A 13,961-nucleotide genomic window follows, 5' to 3' on the forward strand; every position below is an offset into this window, starting at 1 on the left:
TACCATGAAAAGCGACCGTTATTGGAGGAACGCTGCCGACACACTGCCTCATTCTGTTTTTATAGACCTCCGGTACTGCCAGCCTCACTGGAATGATGTCCTGACTGAAACTTTAGTGTGCTCAATAGTCGTGATTAAATGATTAACGCATAAAAATGACTAATATTTTTCATGAAGGAGTCATATAATAATTAGGTCAGTTCACCATTTCCATAACCATTTAGTTCCTTTTTTTGATCAACTAACTTCACTGCTGTGCCAAGGAGAAATGGAATTACACAGATAACAAAGTCAAGACAAAAGTAATTTTGCACCTCCTTTTCCAGGCTCGAGGCCTCCGGCAACAGAAGTTTGAAGTGTACTTCTCAGTGTACAACATTTAATCCAGCAATGCATAAATTACAGAATGATACATAAGACCAGTACCAATACCTGGCTGATCCAAATGGAAGAAAGGTGTCAAACATGATTTATATATAAAAATCTAACACCAGTTATTGACTTAACTAGGGTTAACATACGTCTTATTTTCCCTCGACATTCCTTAAAAAAGCATATTGGATTTCTAAATTTGAGAAAATGTCTGGGAACTAAAATGTCTGCTTTAATTTCATTATGATGTGCTTATGGTCTAATACTGCATCATGTGTGTGCATATTTGCATTGCTTTAACCCCCCTCTCTAATTCCTGCTTTCTTGCACAACAAGTGGTAGATTACAAAAGGCTTGCAGCAACTATTAAACAAATTCCTGCCTCTCAACCATTAGCTTACTCACAGCAAATGCTTGAAGGTGAAGTGCTGTTGTGCACAGCATCAAACAGTTGCTTGAGAATAGCAGCAAATGACAGCTGGCCTGAGTCGAAATAATGGCCGTGGCCATATAAGGTCATTTTTAATTTCATGTTATCATATTGCTTCATATTACATGGCCATTCAAATTATATATATATATATATATATATATATATATATATATATATATATATTAGAGATGCACCGATGTATCGGCCGGTACCGATTAGGCTATTTTTCACGCTATCAGTAGTTTAAAAACATCCGATGATCAGAGCCGATTATCCTGTCAATCAAAAGAGGGCGGGAAAACACATCGATTTCATGCTGTGTGTAAAGATGATGTCTGTTGTGTGGAATGATTACAAAACTGCAGTTTGTAAGCTCTGTAATCTCTGCAATGCTAAAATTTTACACCGGAAGTGAGCAGCAGTGAAGCCGGAGTTTCAGAGTCGAGTCTAATTTGTTTATTTATTCATGCTGAATTAAAGCGCCTGTACACAGCTGAAAGATTTAAATGAAGATGAGTTGACAAAAAGGTAGTATATATTGCACAGAAAAATATATTTGTAGAGTAGTATATTTCATATCCAGTTAATGTTAATAAATAAAAAAGTTTATATTATATATGACCAGTTTGATGTCAGTGATGAAGTAGAAATGCTTTTGTTTGTGGTGAGTGAATGTGAGTGTTAATATGAATTAATAACATTCAATAAGTTAAGAAATCTTACTTTAATCTTCAGAAATTAGTTAATCTGTTAATTTTATTTGCATTTCCTTCAGAATTGTGGAATTAATTAGTATTAAATTAAAAGAAAGCATAAAATACAGAACTATCAGTATCGGTTATCGGTATCGTCCGATATCACTCTGAATAATCGGTTATCGTTATCTGCTGAGCAATTTAGTATCGGTGCATCTCTAACATATACACACATATATATATATATATATATGAAATTACTTATAGTCACCTATAGTAGGCCTAAAAACTGTGGCATTGACATTGTTATTATTGCCCCAAGGAATTAAAAAAAGCAAAGAAAGCAATTTTTTTGCTTATTTCCTATTGAGGATGTTAAAGGGTTAACATGCCACAATTAACCTGATTTTGCAGGCTTCAGTCCTCCAGCTCCTGCTCCAGGGTAAACTCCACCACCATATCCACCATAGCCAGCTAAGTGAAGAAATACAAATAAATTACCTCAGGGGGAAGAAAAACTGAAACAACTGGAAGCTATCCTTATTTTAACTTTGTTTTTGTTTTTTTTTTGTTTTTTTAATCAGAGAAAATAGGGTGCATAACATTACTCCAGCTAAGTGGCATTGCTTATTAACCCACTATGCCAAGTCATGCTTAGTCAACCACTATGCATGGAAAACTTTTCTTGAATTCTTAATATAATCTGTAACTAATTATTATTATTATTATTATTATTATTATTATTATTATTATTATTATTATTATCTTAGAAATGACAATTTAATTAGTATTTATGGTACTTTGTCCAATTAATTTAGCATTTTGCCATAAGTCATGAATAATATTTTGGTGACTGGTCCTCTGGTATTTTGATGTGGTCTTATCTGGCCCCATTTGAAAACAGCCTGGACACCTCTGTGTTAAGTAAATGTAACTTGAGTGAAGACTATAACTTTTATTATATGAGTTATTGCACTTTTATTTGAGTATTTTGTGTACTTTGGTATTTGGGTAGAATTTGGGTGCTTGGCTGGGATTTCCAAACATAGACAGCAACCTTTCTTGAACTTTGAGTGTAATATGGCACACATATACTGTAGTGCTATTCCTCAGAGTTGATACAGAATAACAATACTACACCTCCAGGTCTGAATCCTCCAGTGCCCAGGCCACCTGCTCCTAAGCTTCCATAACCTTGGAAATGAAAAAGAAAAGAAAGGAAAATTAATTTAAGTGCAGAATGTAGTGCTATGTATATTAGTCATTTATTTCCCTTGTTCAGCACCTACCACATTTCAAACCTGCGGTAAGAATTTTATTTGGCTGGCGAGACAAGCACTTTTCTCAGACCATAAATAACAGATGGGTCAGTTTAGGAACGTGAGAGGGAGAGAGAGAGGCTGAGTGAGAGAGAGGTACACATCTTTTGGATGCTTTGAACAATCTTTTTTGGCTTTGAGAGAAAGGAGTTTGAACTCATTGAATATTTATGTCAAGACCGTGTTCTCGTCCCACATGGAGATCGTGTTCTCTTCCCACATGGAAGTGCTACACAAATGGAGTCATTCACCAGACTGCATTCTTACTTTATGACACAGAGTGAGCGGAAGAGAGATTGGAGCAAGATGAGCAGAGGAATGCTTGGTCTGTCAGTCGCACTTCTGACACTATAAATCTGAAAATAAAGCTACTATTTGTGGTAAGAAAAAAACAACAACAGTGTGACAAATGGAGAAAGACATGGCCAAGCACATTTGCAATCTCAAGTCTAAGCTAATTATGATGAGGTACGTCTTTCCTCCTTCAGTATATTCATTTGTACAGCATTCACGGCCAAGAGCATACAAATGATGAATTATGAAAGTCTGAATTGTACATTGCCTAATGATGGGAAAACAGAGATACTATATTGTAAGGTTGATTCATTCCAACCTTGTGAGACAAAGATTTGTTATGTAATATTTATTTTACAGAAGATTTGCTTGTCACGTTTTAGGATCTAGACAGGAGGACTGCACCCCTTTGGGCAACTATGACCTGTCACTGGTGCTTAAATTTTTACAGCCATAGACATTTGGTTGTCAAACTCCACTATTCAATCATTTTAGACATTTTCTGAGCTATTAAACTCTCATAGAATTTTGTGGCATCGAGACACAAGTCATGGAGACATTATTCCTAGCAGATGATAGTATTAAGGGATTAGAAAAAGGAGGACTATTTTGAGATTAATGCTGTCTCAGGGACATGTGTCAACTAATGTGAGCCCATTCCTAAACTTGCTCACATTCTGAAAATCCATCACCAGCCTAATATACACCAGCTGATCTCCTGTGATCCATCATAAAAAGGAATCTTCAGATACGTGGAACAGGCACTGAGACAGGGGTGTCTGCCATTAGTTAATGATGCACTATGAAGCACTCCCCTGGTTTCCCTGTGTCAGACAGCAAGCCTCCCTCAAGCACCTCACGTATTGTCTGATTAGTCCAACTCCCCTTGATGGAAATGAAGCCAAGCCATGTGTGATTGGAATGTATTTCTGGCTCTTTGCATTGTGTCATTGAAAAGCTCTGGGTGCAACAGGGTTATCTGGACTAGTTCAAAAAGAAAGCACAAGAGAGTGTAAAGCAGAGATCCATGTCCACATCCATATGAGCATTTATTCATGAGCATGACTTGGCTTAGGAGAATTCTTATGAATTTGCAATCATCCATTTTGGAAGCACCATAGCAATGTATTTTAATGGAACAGATCAAATTAGGCCTTATATGAAATACACCACAACTCATTAGCGGTATTATCAAGAGAGGCCTTAGCTCATGTACAATTAAGATCTGATTCTTTTCAGACCTGATTGCTTGCTGTTGATTGTAATCATTATTCACATGCACCACTCCCAAGGCCCACTGATTACCCAGAAGACTACAGACAACTTACAGATTTATTCTGGCTATAGCGTTGGTTAAATCAGCTTTGTCTTTCTCTATACACACCAACATCATCATATAAAACAATAACTGTTAGCAAATAAGATATTAATTGTACCAAGAATCTATGTGGACTAAACAATGAACCTAACTCTGCATATGGAATGGCTACAGATTTTGGATTTTGATTAAAATAAATAAATAAATAAAATTTACCACAATTACTGACCATACTGTTGAGGCATTAGTTTGGATAGATGCATTAATCCAGCAAAAAATCATTAGCAAATGGATTTAACTGGGATTTTATATCATGAACTTTAGGTGGCCAGCCTTCTGTAGACCAAGTTGTGGTTGTGCCAAATTCTTTCCATTTAAAAATAATGGATTTTCAAATTGTACAATTGATTTTCACAATGTTTAAAGTTTGGATATTTTCATAACAATACCCTGTTTGATAATTTTCCAAAACTTTACTTTAATGACGCCTTGATGACGCTGTTTGTTTAGCAATGTTCTGTATAACACTTGTGCTTTCCAGGAACATGTGTATTTATATCGAGACCACAAAGTGACACTTTACTTGAACACAGGTCCATTTGACTAATTATGTGGCTTTTGCACCATTACTAATTTAGGGGTTTCACAGCAATGGGGATGAATACTTCAATCACAACTTCTAAAAAATTTTATTTGTAGATTCATGACATATAATCCCAATTGCGTCAATTTCCATTCAAGGTTGTTACACTGCAAAATGTGGAATGGTTTGAAGGGGGTGAATATTTTTGCAAGGCATGGTATAACAAAATATTCTAGTTACTATGACGATCTTGGTGTAATACAGCGGAACTGTTGATGCATGTTATGTAGCGTACAAAATAGGCGGCCAGAAGTTAACAGGGGAGCTCAAAGACTACAGCCATCCAGTGTCAGCTTAGCCAAAGTCAATATTCAGGCCAAGAGTCTCTTTAGCTCTCAGACATGAGAAGTTTGGGTAAGTTAATCCTCAATGCAAACAAACTCCATGCTGAGGGGAATAGGATATGAGAGCATTCATCTAACCATTTTTTTGCCTGTTTTTCCTCAGATACCATGTCTCAGACATGACATCTGGAGCACTAAACAATGCAGGTAGAAGGAGCCAAGCTGAAGAACTATAGTGGTATTATCTGTAACTTCATTCTCTCTCTCTCTCTCTCCCTCTTCCTCCCTGTCTCTCTCTCTCCCTTCACCAGATACAGATGCTAAAGGATTTAATTAAAGAGAGCAGAGAATTCCATGGCTCTTGGCCATGGAACTGACGACAGCCACAGCAAAATGTCTACAGGCTCCTGGAGTCCAACGGCAGTGCTCTCCTGCAGATTGCAATCAATTTCATTACCCCACAACATTGACATGCCAAATTAAAGAAGGAAAAATAAAATGCCAACAGGAACATACATGCCCCTTTCCTTTTAGCAAAGTAATCATAGATTCATGCTACTAAATAGTCCAAAAATTACGCTAACCACTGCTAACTGGCTTTTTCCTCTACAAGCCCAAAAGGCCAACCTAAAAAGCCAGCATTCAGTTTAGCAAAATCAGTCACAGCCATCGAAAAGTAGTGGCACAGTACTTGGCATGAATGATCTGAGAGCCGAAAAAGGTACCCCCAAGGTTTGTTCCTCAATTGCTAAAACAGTCCAGGATGTTACTGCATTTATTTATTTATCCCAAAATTGGGGCACTTAAGGAACATTATTTAGCAGCCATCTTATGAAAGGCTTTCAGTGAAGTAGTGTTCTGGTCTGAAATATAGATGGAAGAATGTTCAATGAGCTACTGAGACTCAAAGTTGTTTAGGCTCTGCCATATACATTTTTTTTCTCCATTTTTCCAGAATTAAGTTTCATTACCTTTATCTTAAAATTGGAATTCTGCAGTAATTTGCACAAGCCAATTTGTTCATCTCCATGCAAATGGCATGGGACATTTTTACAAATTCAAGGTAGAAAGATTCTTTCCATCCATCTATCCATCCATTCATGGGGTAGCCTAGAGCCTAGGTGGAAGGATTTTCGTATAAAAATCATTAAAATCAAGTAATTTGAATGTTAAATACAAATTATAATGCCACCCAACCCTAATATTAACCCTTGTATCTTTTGTATCAGTTAGTTGATCAGTCCATCCACCTTCTGTACCTATTCTAGGTATCTACACACTGCTTACAGTTTTTACACACTCCAGAATAAGACACTTTTTCTGAGACCCAAAAGGAGTGGACAAATAATTATTCCATGCACCCAGTACAAGCATATTTTTGTCAGAGCTATTAGTATTTATTTGAAAGTTTAACAACAAGAAAAACAAAAGTTTTTTTTATTTGGTACTGTATGTAGCTATGTGAAAACTTAATACACTTCACAGTAGGGAAACACACCTTGATACTACAGATCAAGCAGCAGACTAAAGTACAGCACAAAGCTGTCATATATAATTCTCTTGCTATAAGTAATAGCCACCTCAGGGTTAAACATGTCTAGAGAAAATAAAGACACTAACCAGACTTTTAATAATATGTTTTATGTATGATGTGAGGCAGAAAGCCCCAGTTTATAGCCAAAACATTTGCCAATAACTTGCTTACTTTCTGTTGAGGGCACATACAGTGCATCCGGAAAGTATTCACAGCGCTTCACTTTTTCTTCATTTTGTTATGTTACAGCCTTATTCCAAAATGGATTCAATTCATTATTTTCCTCAAAATTCTACAAAGAATTCCCCATAATGACAATGTGAAAGAAGTTTGTTTGAAATCTTTTCAAATTTATTAAAAAAAAAAACAAAAAAAAAAGCACATGTACATAAGTATTCACAGCCTTTGCTCAATACTTTGTTGAAGCACCTTTGGCACCAATTATAGCCTCAAGTCTTTTTGAGTATGATGCTACAAGCTTGGCACACCTATTTTTGGGCAGTTTCTCCCATTCTTCTTTGCAGGACCTCTCAAGCTCCATCAGGTTGGATGGGGAGTGTCGGTGCACAGCCATTTTCAGATCTCTCCAGAGATGTTCAATCAGGTTCAAGTCTGGGCTCTGGCTGGGCCACTCAAGGACATTCACAGAGTTGTCCTGTAGCCACTCCTTTGTTATCTTGGCTGTGTGCTTAGGGTCGTTGTCCTGTTGGAAGATGAACCTTCACCCCAGTCTGAGATCCAGAACGCTCTGGAGCAGGTTTTCATTAAGGATGTCTCTGTACATTGCTGCATTCATCTTTCCCTCGATCCTGACTAGTCTCCCAGTTCCTGCCGCTGAAAAACATCCCCACAGCATGATGCTGCCACCACCATGATTCACTGTAGGGGTGGTATTGGCCAGGTGATGAGTGGTGCCTGGTTTCCTCCAGACATGACGCTTGCCATTCAGGCCATCAGACCAGAGAATTTTGTTTCTCATGGTCTGAGAGTCCTTCAGGTGCCTTTTGGCAAACTCCAGGCAGGCTGCCATTTGCCTTTTACTGAGGAGTGGCTTCCGTCTGGCCACTCTACCATACAGGCCTGATTGGTGGAGTGCTGCAGAGATGGTTGTTATTCTGGAATGTTCTCCTCTCTCCACAAAGACATGCTGGAGCTCTGTCAGAGTGACCATCGGGTTTTTGGTCACCTCCCTGACTAAGGCCCTTCTCCCCCAATCACTCAGTTTGGCCGGGCGGCCGGCTCTAGGAAGAGTTCTGCTGGTTCCAAACTTTTCCCATTTACGAATGATGGAGGCCACTGTGCTCATTGGGATCTTCAATGCTGCAGAAATATTTCTGTACCCTTCCCCAGATCTGTGCCTCGATACAATCCTGTCTCGGAGGTCTACAGACAATTCCTTGGACTTCATGGCTTGGTTTGTGCTCTGACATGCATTGTTAACTGGGACCTTATATAGACAGTTGTGTGCCTTTCCAAATCATGTCCAATCAACTGAATTTACCACAGGTGGACTCCAATCAAGTTGTAGAAACATCTCAAGGATGATCAGTGAAAACAGGATGCACCTGAACTCAATTTTGGATGTCATGGCAAAGGCTGTGAATACTTATGTACATGTGCTTTTTTTGTTGTTTTTTTATTTTTAATAAATTGGCAAAGATTTCAAACAAACTTCTTTCACGTGGTCATTATCGGGTACTGTTTGTAGAATTTTGAGGAAAATAATGAATTGAATCCATTTTGGAATAAGGCTGTAACATAACAAAATGTGGAAAAGTGAAGCGCTGTGAATACTTTCCGGATGTACTGTACATGATTCATGCTACATAAGAAACGTTGTAAGAAGAGGATAATACTCATAAACCAGTTTGTTTCCCTTACTCTGTATTAACGCACATAACTAGCTAACCCAGCATATGTGATTACATTACATTCAGGGCCATAGTCAGTTAACTGTGCAGGACATTAGGGCTTTTACTTGCCTAATTGGAAAATGGAATTTGACCCCATGTGCAAACCACACTGTGTCTCTCACAAAAAGAATTGGGCAACAGAAATGCTCTAAAAATAATGGGAATGGCTGTACAACCGGGTTAAATTCATTGTATTCTTGCACAATGATTTTCTTTTCATAGTTCAGTGACATTTTGGACTGGTTTCTGATTGCAGTGATCCGACACTTTTTCTCCTCTTAACCAATCATAGCCTTAGTCACTTCTATCAGTCATGGCACATTTACAAGACCTGATCTAAGAACAGCACTCTGATGGAATTACCAACCCCAACTCCTGAATGGTGACAACTTGGTTGCATTTCAAGGCCCCAATGAGCTTTTCTCATTTTCCCCCCTATAAGTCATTGTTTCTGCTGTCCCAAATCTTGTGGTCTGAAGGTGAACACCTGCCAAAAAAATTCTGTTTCTCAGCTATATTCCCTATAACTCACAAATAAGTGTGCTTTCCCATGATGTTTCTGCTGGTCTGTTGCCAGGCCCTTTAGTTTAGACCAAAAAACGCGGATCAGAGCTGAGATAAATAGGAGCAGCTGTTTGGCTCACCTAGCTCCTGCTCTTCCACTGTCATCATGAAGGATTAGTTTCTTATTCAAGGTACAGTGAAACTTTCATGCTGAAAGTTTGTTCTGTTAATCTGCTTGGTTCTATGACTCTATGATACTAATTCTATTCACAAAGTTTGGCAGTGTTACAGTTGTTTTTTTGGTGGGGTTCCTATTTACAAGCATCTGTAAAATGATGCATCATACTTACATCAGTTACAACAAAGGTACCAGACTGCACTGTTTTGTTACTTCACCTCGTCAGACACACACACACCACTCCCGCATCGCCCCCCCCCCCCGAGTTTTCCACAATCTCAAGCCTCATTTACAGTGGTTTGCATTAATTCACCAGACACTGAGTGTAATACTGATTTATATATTACTCTGTATTATAAAATCTATATGTACTAAATATGGACTGGTAACACTTCCTATCAATCTTGTATTCATAATGCATTTATTACAATTATTTAAAAAAAAATCCATTTATATGTAATCCTTTTTATACATAAAACTGTACAATGGTTGGTAGAAGGCGGTACAAATGCTGATTGTTATGTGTTTTTATTTTACCCCGCATGGATTCCACGACATTGCTAGGGTGCGGTTGCTATCAGTGTACTAGCAGGGCTAAGTCCCCTGTCCTTTGGCATTTACATCAGATTATCTGCTGTTCATAAAAGTCTTAAAGTGGATAATTTTGGATTTTTGTGGAACCAAGCACAACAGCACCACCACTGAACGTAAAAAATATACAGAATTGGATAAAGACGTGATATAATTCACTGCCCAACCCTAATCGTTTTATTGTCGAGCTAATGACTGACATTAAATTTTAGCCCTCCCATCTATTATCACAATCAGCTACCAAAGAACAGCATGCTTCATTAAACACTAATGCCTAAATGTTCAAACATGTCAAGGAGACATGGAGGATAGGGACAGCCAACGTTTTGCTACAATACAGCTCAATAAAACTGTGGCATGAAACAGTGGGGCAGTGAACAAACAGTATATCTGTCTTTTTCCCCAGCTATCCACGAGGTTCATTACTGTATAAACACTTTGCTCTGCAAGTTCAGCTTGCATAATCATGACATCTTTGTACATTACACTTATAAATAAAGTTAACAGCATGTAGAAAGATTCATTTTGTTATTTCAGTGTCTGAAAAACTTACAACATGCCTAAAATAAACGCAGCTTCAGAAAGGAGTCAAGTGTGAATTGGCTATTAGCAAACAGCCTACTGCTCAGCTGCATTATGAAGTGTAATACTATAAATATAACATGACATGGATACACTCAAAATTATTTTAAACTCAAAAAAAAAAAAAACTCACCACCTCCATATTGCTATCTGGAGACCATATGTATGTTTATTGCTACAGGTCACGTATACTGACAGAATGCAACCAGAGTATTTTATCGATATTTAAATTAATATTAATTATAATTTGTTCTCTTGATGAAAGGCCTCAGGTTAGTGTTTCCAAAAATATATTATAAAAATCCAACCCCAATTCCAAAAAAGTTGGGACGCTGTGTAAAATGTAAATAAATGTAAATAAAAACAGAATGCAATGATTTGCAAATCTCATAAACCCGTATGATATTCACAACAGAGCATAGAAAACATATGAAATATTTAAACTTAGTAAATGTACCATTTTAATTAAAAAATACGGTAATTCTGAATTTGATGGCCGCAACAAGTCTCAAAAAAGTTGGGATGGGGCAAGACAGGCTGGAAAAGTAAGTGTTACTAAAAAAGAAACAGCTGGAGGAACATTTTGCAACTAATTAGGTTAATTGGCAACAGGTCAGTAACATGATTGGGTATAAAAGAGTATCTTAGAGAGGCAGAATCTTTCAGAAGTAAAGATGGGCAGAGGTTCACCAATCTGCAAAAACCTGCCTCTACAATTTGAGGAACAATTTCAGAATAATGATCCTAAACGTAAAATTGTGAAGACTACACATTTCTCATCATCTACAGTACAAATTGTCAACAAAAGATTCAGAAAATCTGGAGAAATATCTACACGCAAGGGACAAGTGTGAAAACCAATATTGCAGGCCCGTGATCTTCGGGCTCTCAGGCGGCACTGCATTAAAAACTATTCTGTGGTCAGAGGGATCGAAATGTGAAATTCTTTTTGGAAACCATGGATGCTGCATCCTCTAAACTAAAGAGGACTAAAGAGGACAGGGACCATCCGGCTTTTTATCAGCGCTCAGTTCAAAAACCTGCATCTCTGATGGTATGGGGGTGCATTAGTGCCTATGGACTGGGCAGCTTCCACATCTGGAAAGGCAACATAAATGCTGAAAGGTATATACAGGTTTTAGAGCAACAAATGCTTCCATCCAGATTCCATACCATCTTTACTTCTGAAAGACTCTGCTTCTCTAAGATACACTTTTTATACCCAATCATGTTACTGACATGTTGCCAATTAACCTAATTAGTTGGAAAATGTTCCTCCAGCTGTTTAATTTTAGTAACACTTATTTTTCCAGCCTTTTGTTGGCATCACAACTTTTTTTTTTTTTTTTTAGATGTTTTGCAGCTATCAAATTCAAAATGACCTTATTTTTTCTTATCAATTATCAAATGACCCAAAAAGTCATACAATTTGTTATAACACAGTAAGGACTTCTTTATAGATGTTTATAACATGAAGGGAAACACCTGATTTGCAGTGAATATCTGCGGTGCAAATTGTGCATCAGAAAAATGTCAATAAACTTGCCAGCAGCAATATATGTTCAGTTGTAAAACATGTCCAGATGGTCCACACATGAATTCGAATCTGACAAGTGAGGCTTGAGGAATGATATGGCCAATAAACCAGGCTCACAAGATCGTTCCTCTGTCTCCTCTCCAGTCTGCATGTTTACTTATTGCTTTCCCATAGTTCCAAACAGGACTGACAGGAATATTATGTGTTTTGTTCGGGGGTGGGGGGGCATTTGATGATATGATGATAACCAGGGTTTCACAAAGATATTTAAGGGCTAGCGTGAATGTCATCCATCTAGAAAGATGCACCAGTTTAAAAGCTTGCTGTGGAATGTGATAGGGAATATAAGTAATCTTTATGTGTTACATTCCTGATACTATTCCAAAATCACTGTATAAGCGGGGTATCTAAAAGTAATGAATTTGAAGTTTGTCTGTTATTCCAACATTTCCATACAAAGTCTAATGTCTTTTAGGACCTGAATACTGCACATCTGAGAGCTAACACAGAACTGTCAAGTATTTTAGGCAAGATTAGTTTTTTACATAACTGTCAAAACACTAGGTTTTGGCACCTTTCATTTAACTAAGCTTGCAAAAAAAAAAACCCCGTGTAATGAATCATACACTAAAAGTAGAACCACATTTCGATGATGACCATATTGTAGCAAATGGCAAGGAACAAGAAACTTCTGAAATATATTGGGAGAAAGGTTTCCAAATGAAAAGTGAGTCTACACCTCTCTAGTGAGGCTACATGTTCCACTTAGTCCAAAATGGATAAGAAGAGCATGATTTTTCCAACATGGTTGGTAAGAACTGAAATGTTACACTTGGCAATGTAATGACTTAATGTGCAGTGTTGAAACTGAGCGGTATAAACAAACAAAATGAGTGGCCTGCACCTCAAAGTATATTAATATGAGATGTGAATTGTCCCTGGAAGTTTTGAGCTATGCTCCCAAGGTCACTGTTTGCCCCAAAATGTCTGTGGATCGTGCCAGGGAATGAATAGGAGGTTTGCCTCGTCACTGAGGACTCGGGCTCAAGAGCAGTCATTATTCACTATCAGAGGCCAGCAGTGAGTGACTCGGGGACAGGTCTGAGCCAGCTAATGAGAAGCACATGTGCTCCACAAGACACTGGCGTTCCTCCCGACTCATCAGCCTGGCCTACTCCCATGCTCTCTCAACCTTTCCTTTTCTCTCTTTCTTTAGCTCTCTATTATTTGCACTCTATATATATATCTATCTCTATCTTCCCAGGTAGAAACATAGGGGCCTTTGGGACCCTGCTGGGTTTATTTTTTTTGTTTTTTGCAGACAGATAAGAACAACAATGATTTTAAGGAATCAAAAAGTCAGAGAGCTTGTGTTTCCTTTTCTGACTGTGTGAAGAGACAAAGAGCAGCTGTGCTTTTTTGTCTCACCTCTACAGAGGTTGGATAGAACATCCAACCATTTTAGTCATGTTACTGTTATTGAGCAGTGAATCCTGCAAATTCAGTTTGGATCCAGTCTCACTACAAATGATCACATTGAATTTATGTTAATTTTCTTTCAGAAATACACAAATTAATTACCCATAGATCTGTGTTTAGTGTTTTTATGTTTAGTGTTCTTGCTTTAACAACAACTTTAACAAGAGGTTAAGTTCATAAAACATGTGCAAATGGAGAATACTTGTCCAGTATTGGAGTTGGGTACTGTTGGCACTTAAATGCGAAAAGGGTGCCAATAATTGTTGCACACCTATATTTAACAAC

At 37.7% G+C, this 13,961-nt stretch overlaps 1 protein-coding gene across 24 annotated transcripts in view; it reads right to left on the bottom strand.

The window, feature by feature from the left end:
* Window positions 1-13,961, bottom strand: part of elna (elastin a) — a 78,138-nt gene that overhangs the window by 44,282 nt on the left and 19,895 nt on the right. For all 24 annotated transcript variants that reach the window (XM_053652275.1, XM_053652270.1, XM_053652278.1 and 21 more), the window contains exons 6-7: window positions 2,641-2,694; window positions 1,903-1,974 (exon numbers count right to left, since the gene is read on the bottom strand). In XM_053652275.1, the coding sequence (XP_053508250.1) occupies window positions 1,903-1,974; window positions 2,641-2,694 (126 nt within the window). The remainder of the gene's footprint in view (window positions 1-1,902; window positions 1,975-2,640; window positions 2,695-13,961) is intronic.

The sequence above is a fragment of the Ictalurus furcatus genome, chromosome 20 (assembly GCF_023375685.1).
Source record: "Ictalurus furcatus strain D&B chromosome 20, Billie_1.0, whole genome shotgun sequence".
NCBI lineage: Eukaryota > Metazoa > Chordata > Actinopteri > Siluriformes > Ictaluridae > Ictalurus > Ictalurus furcatus.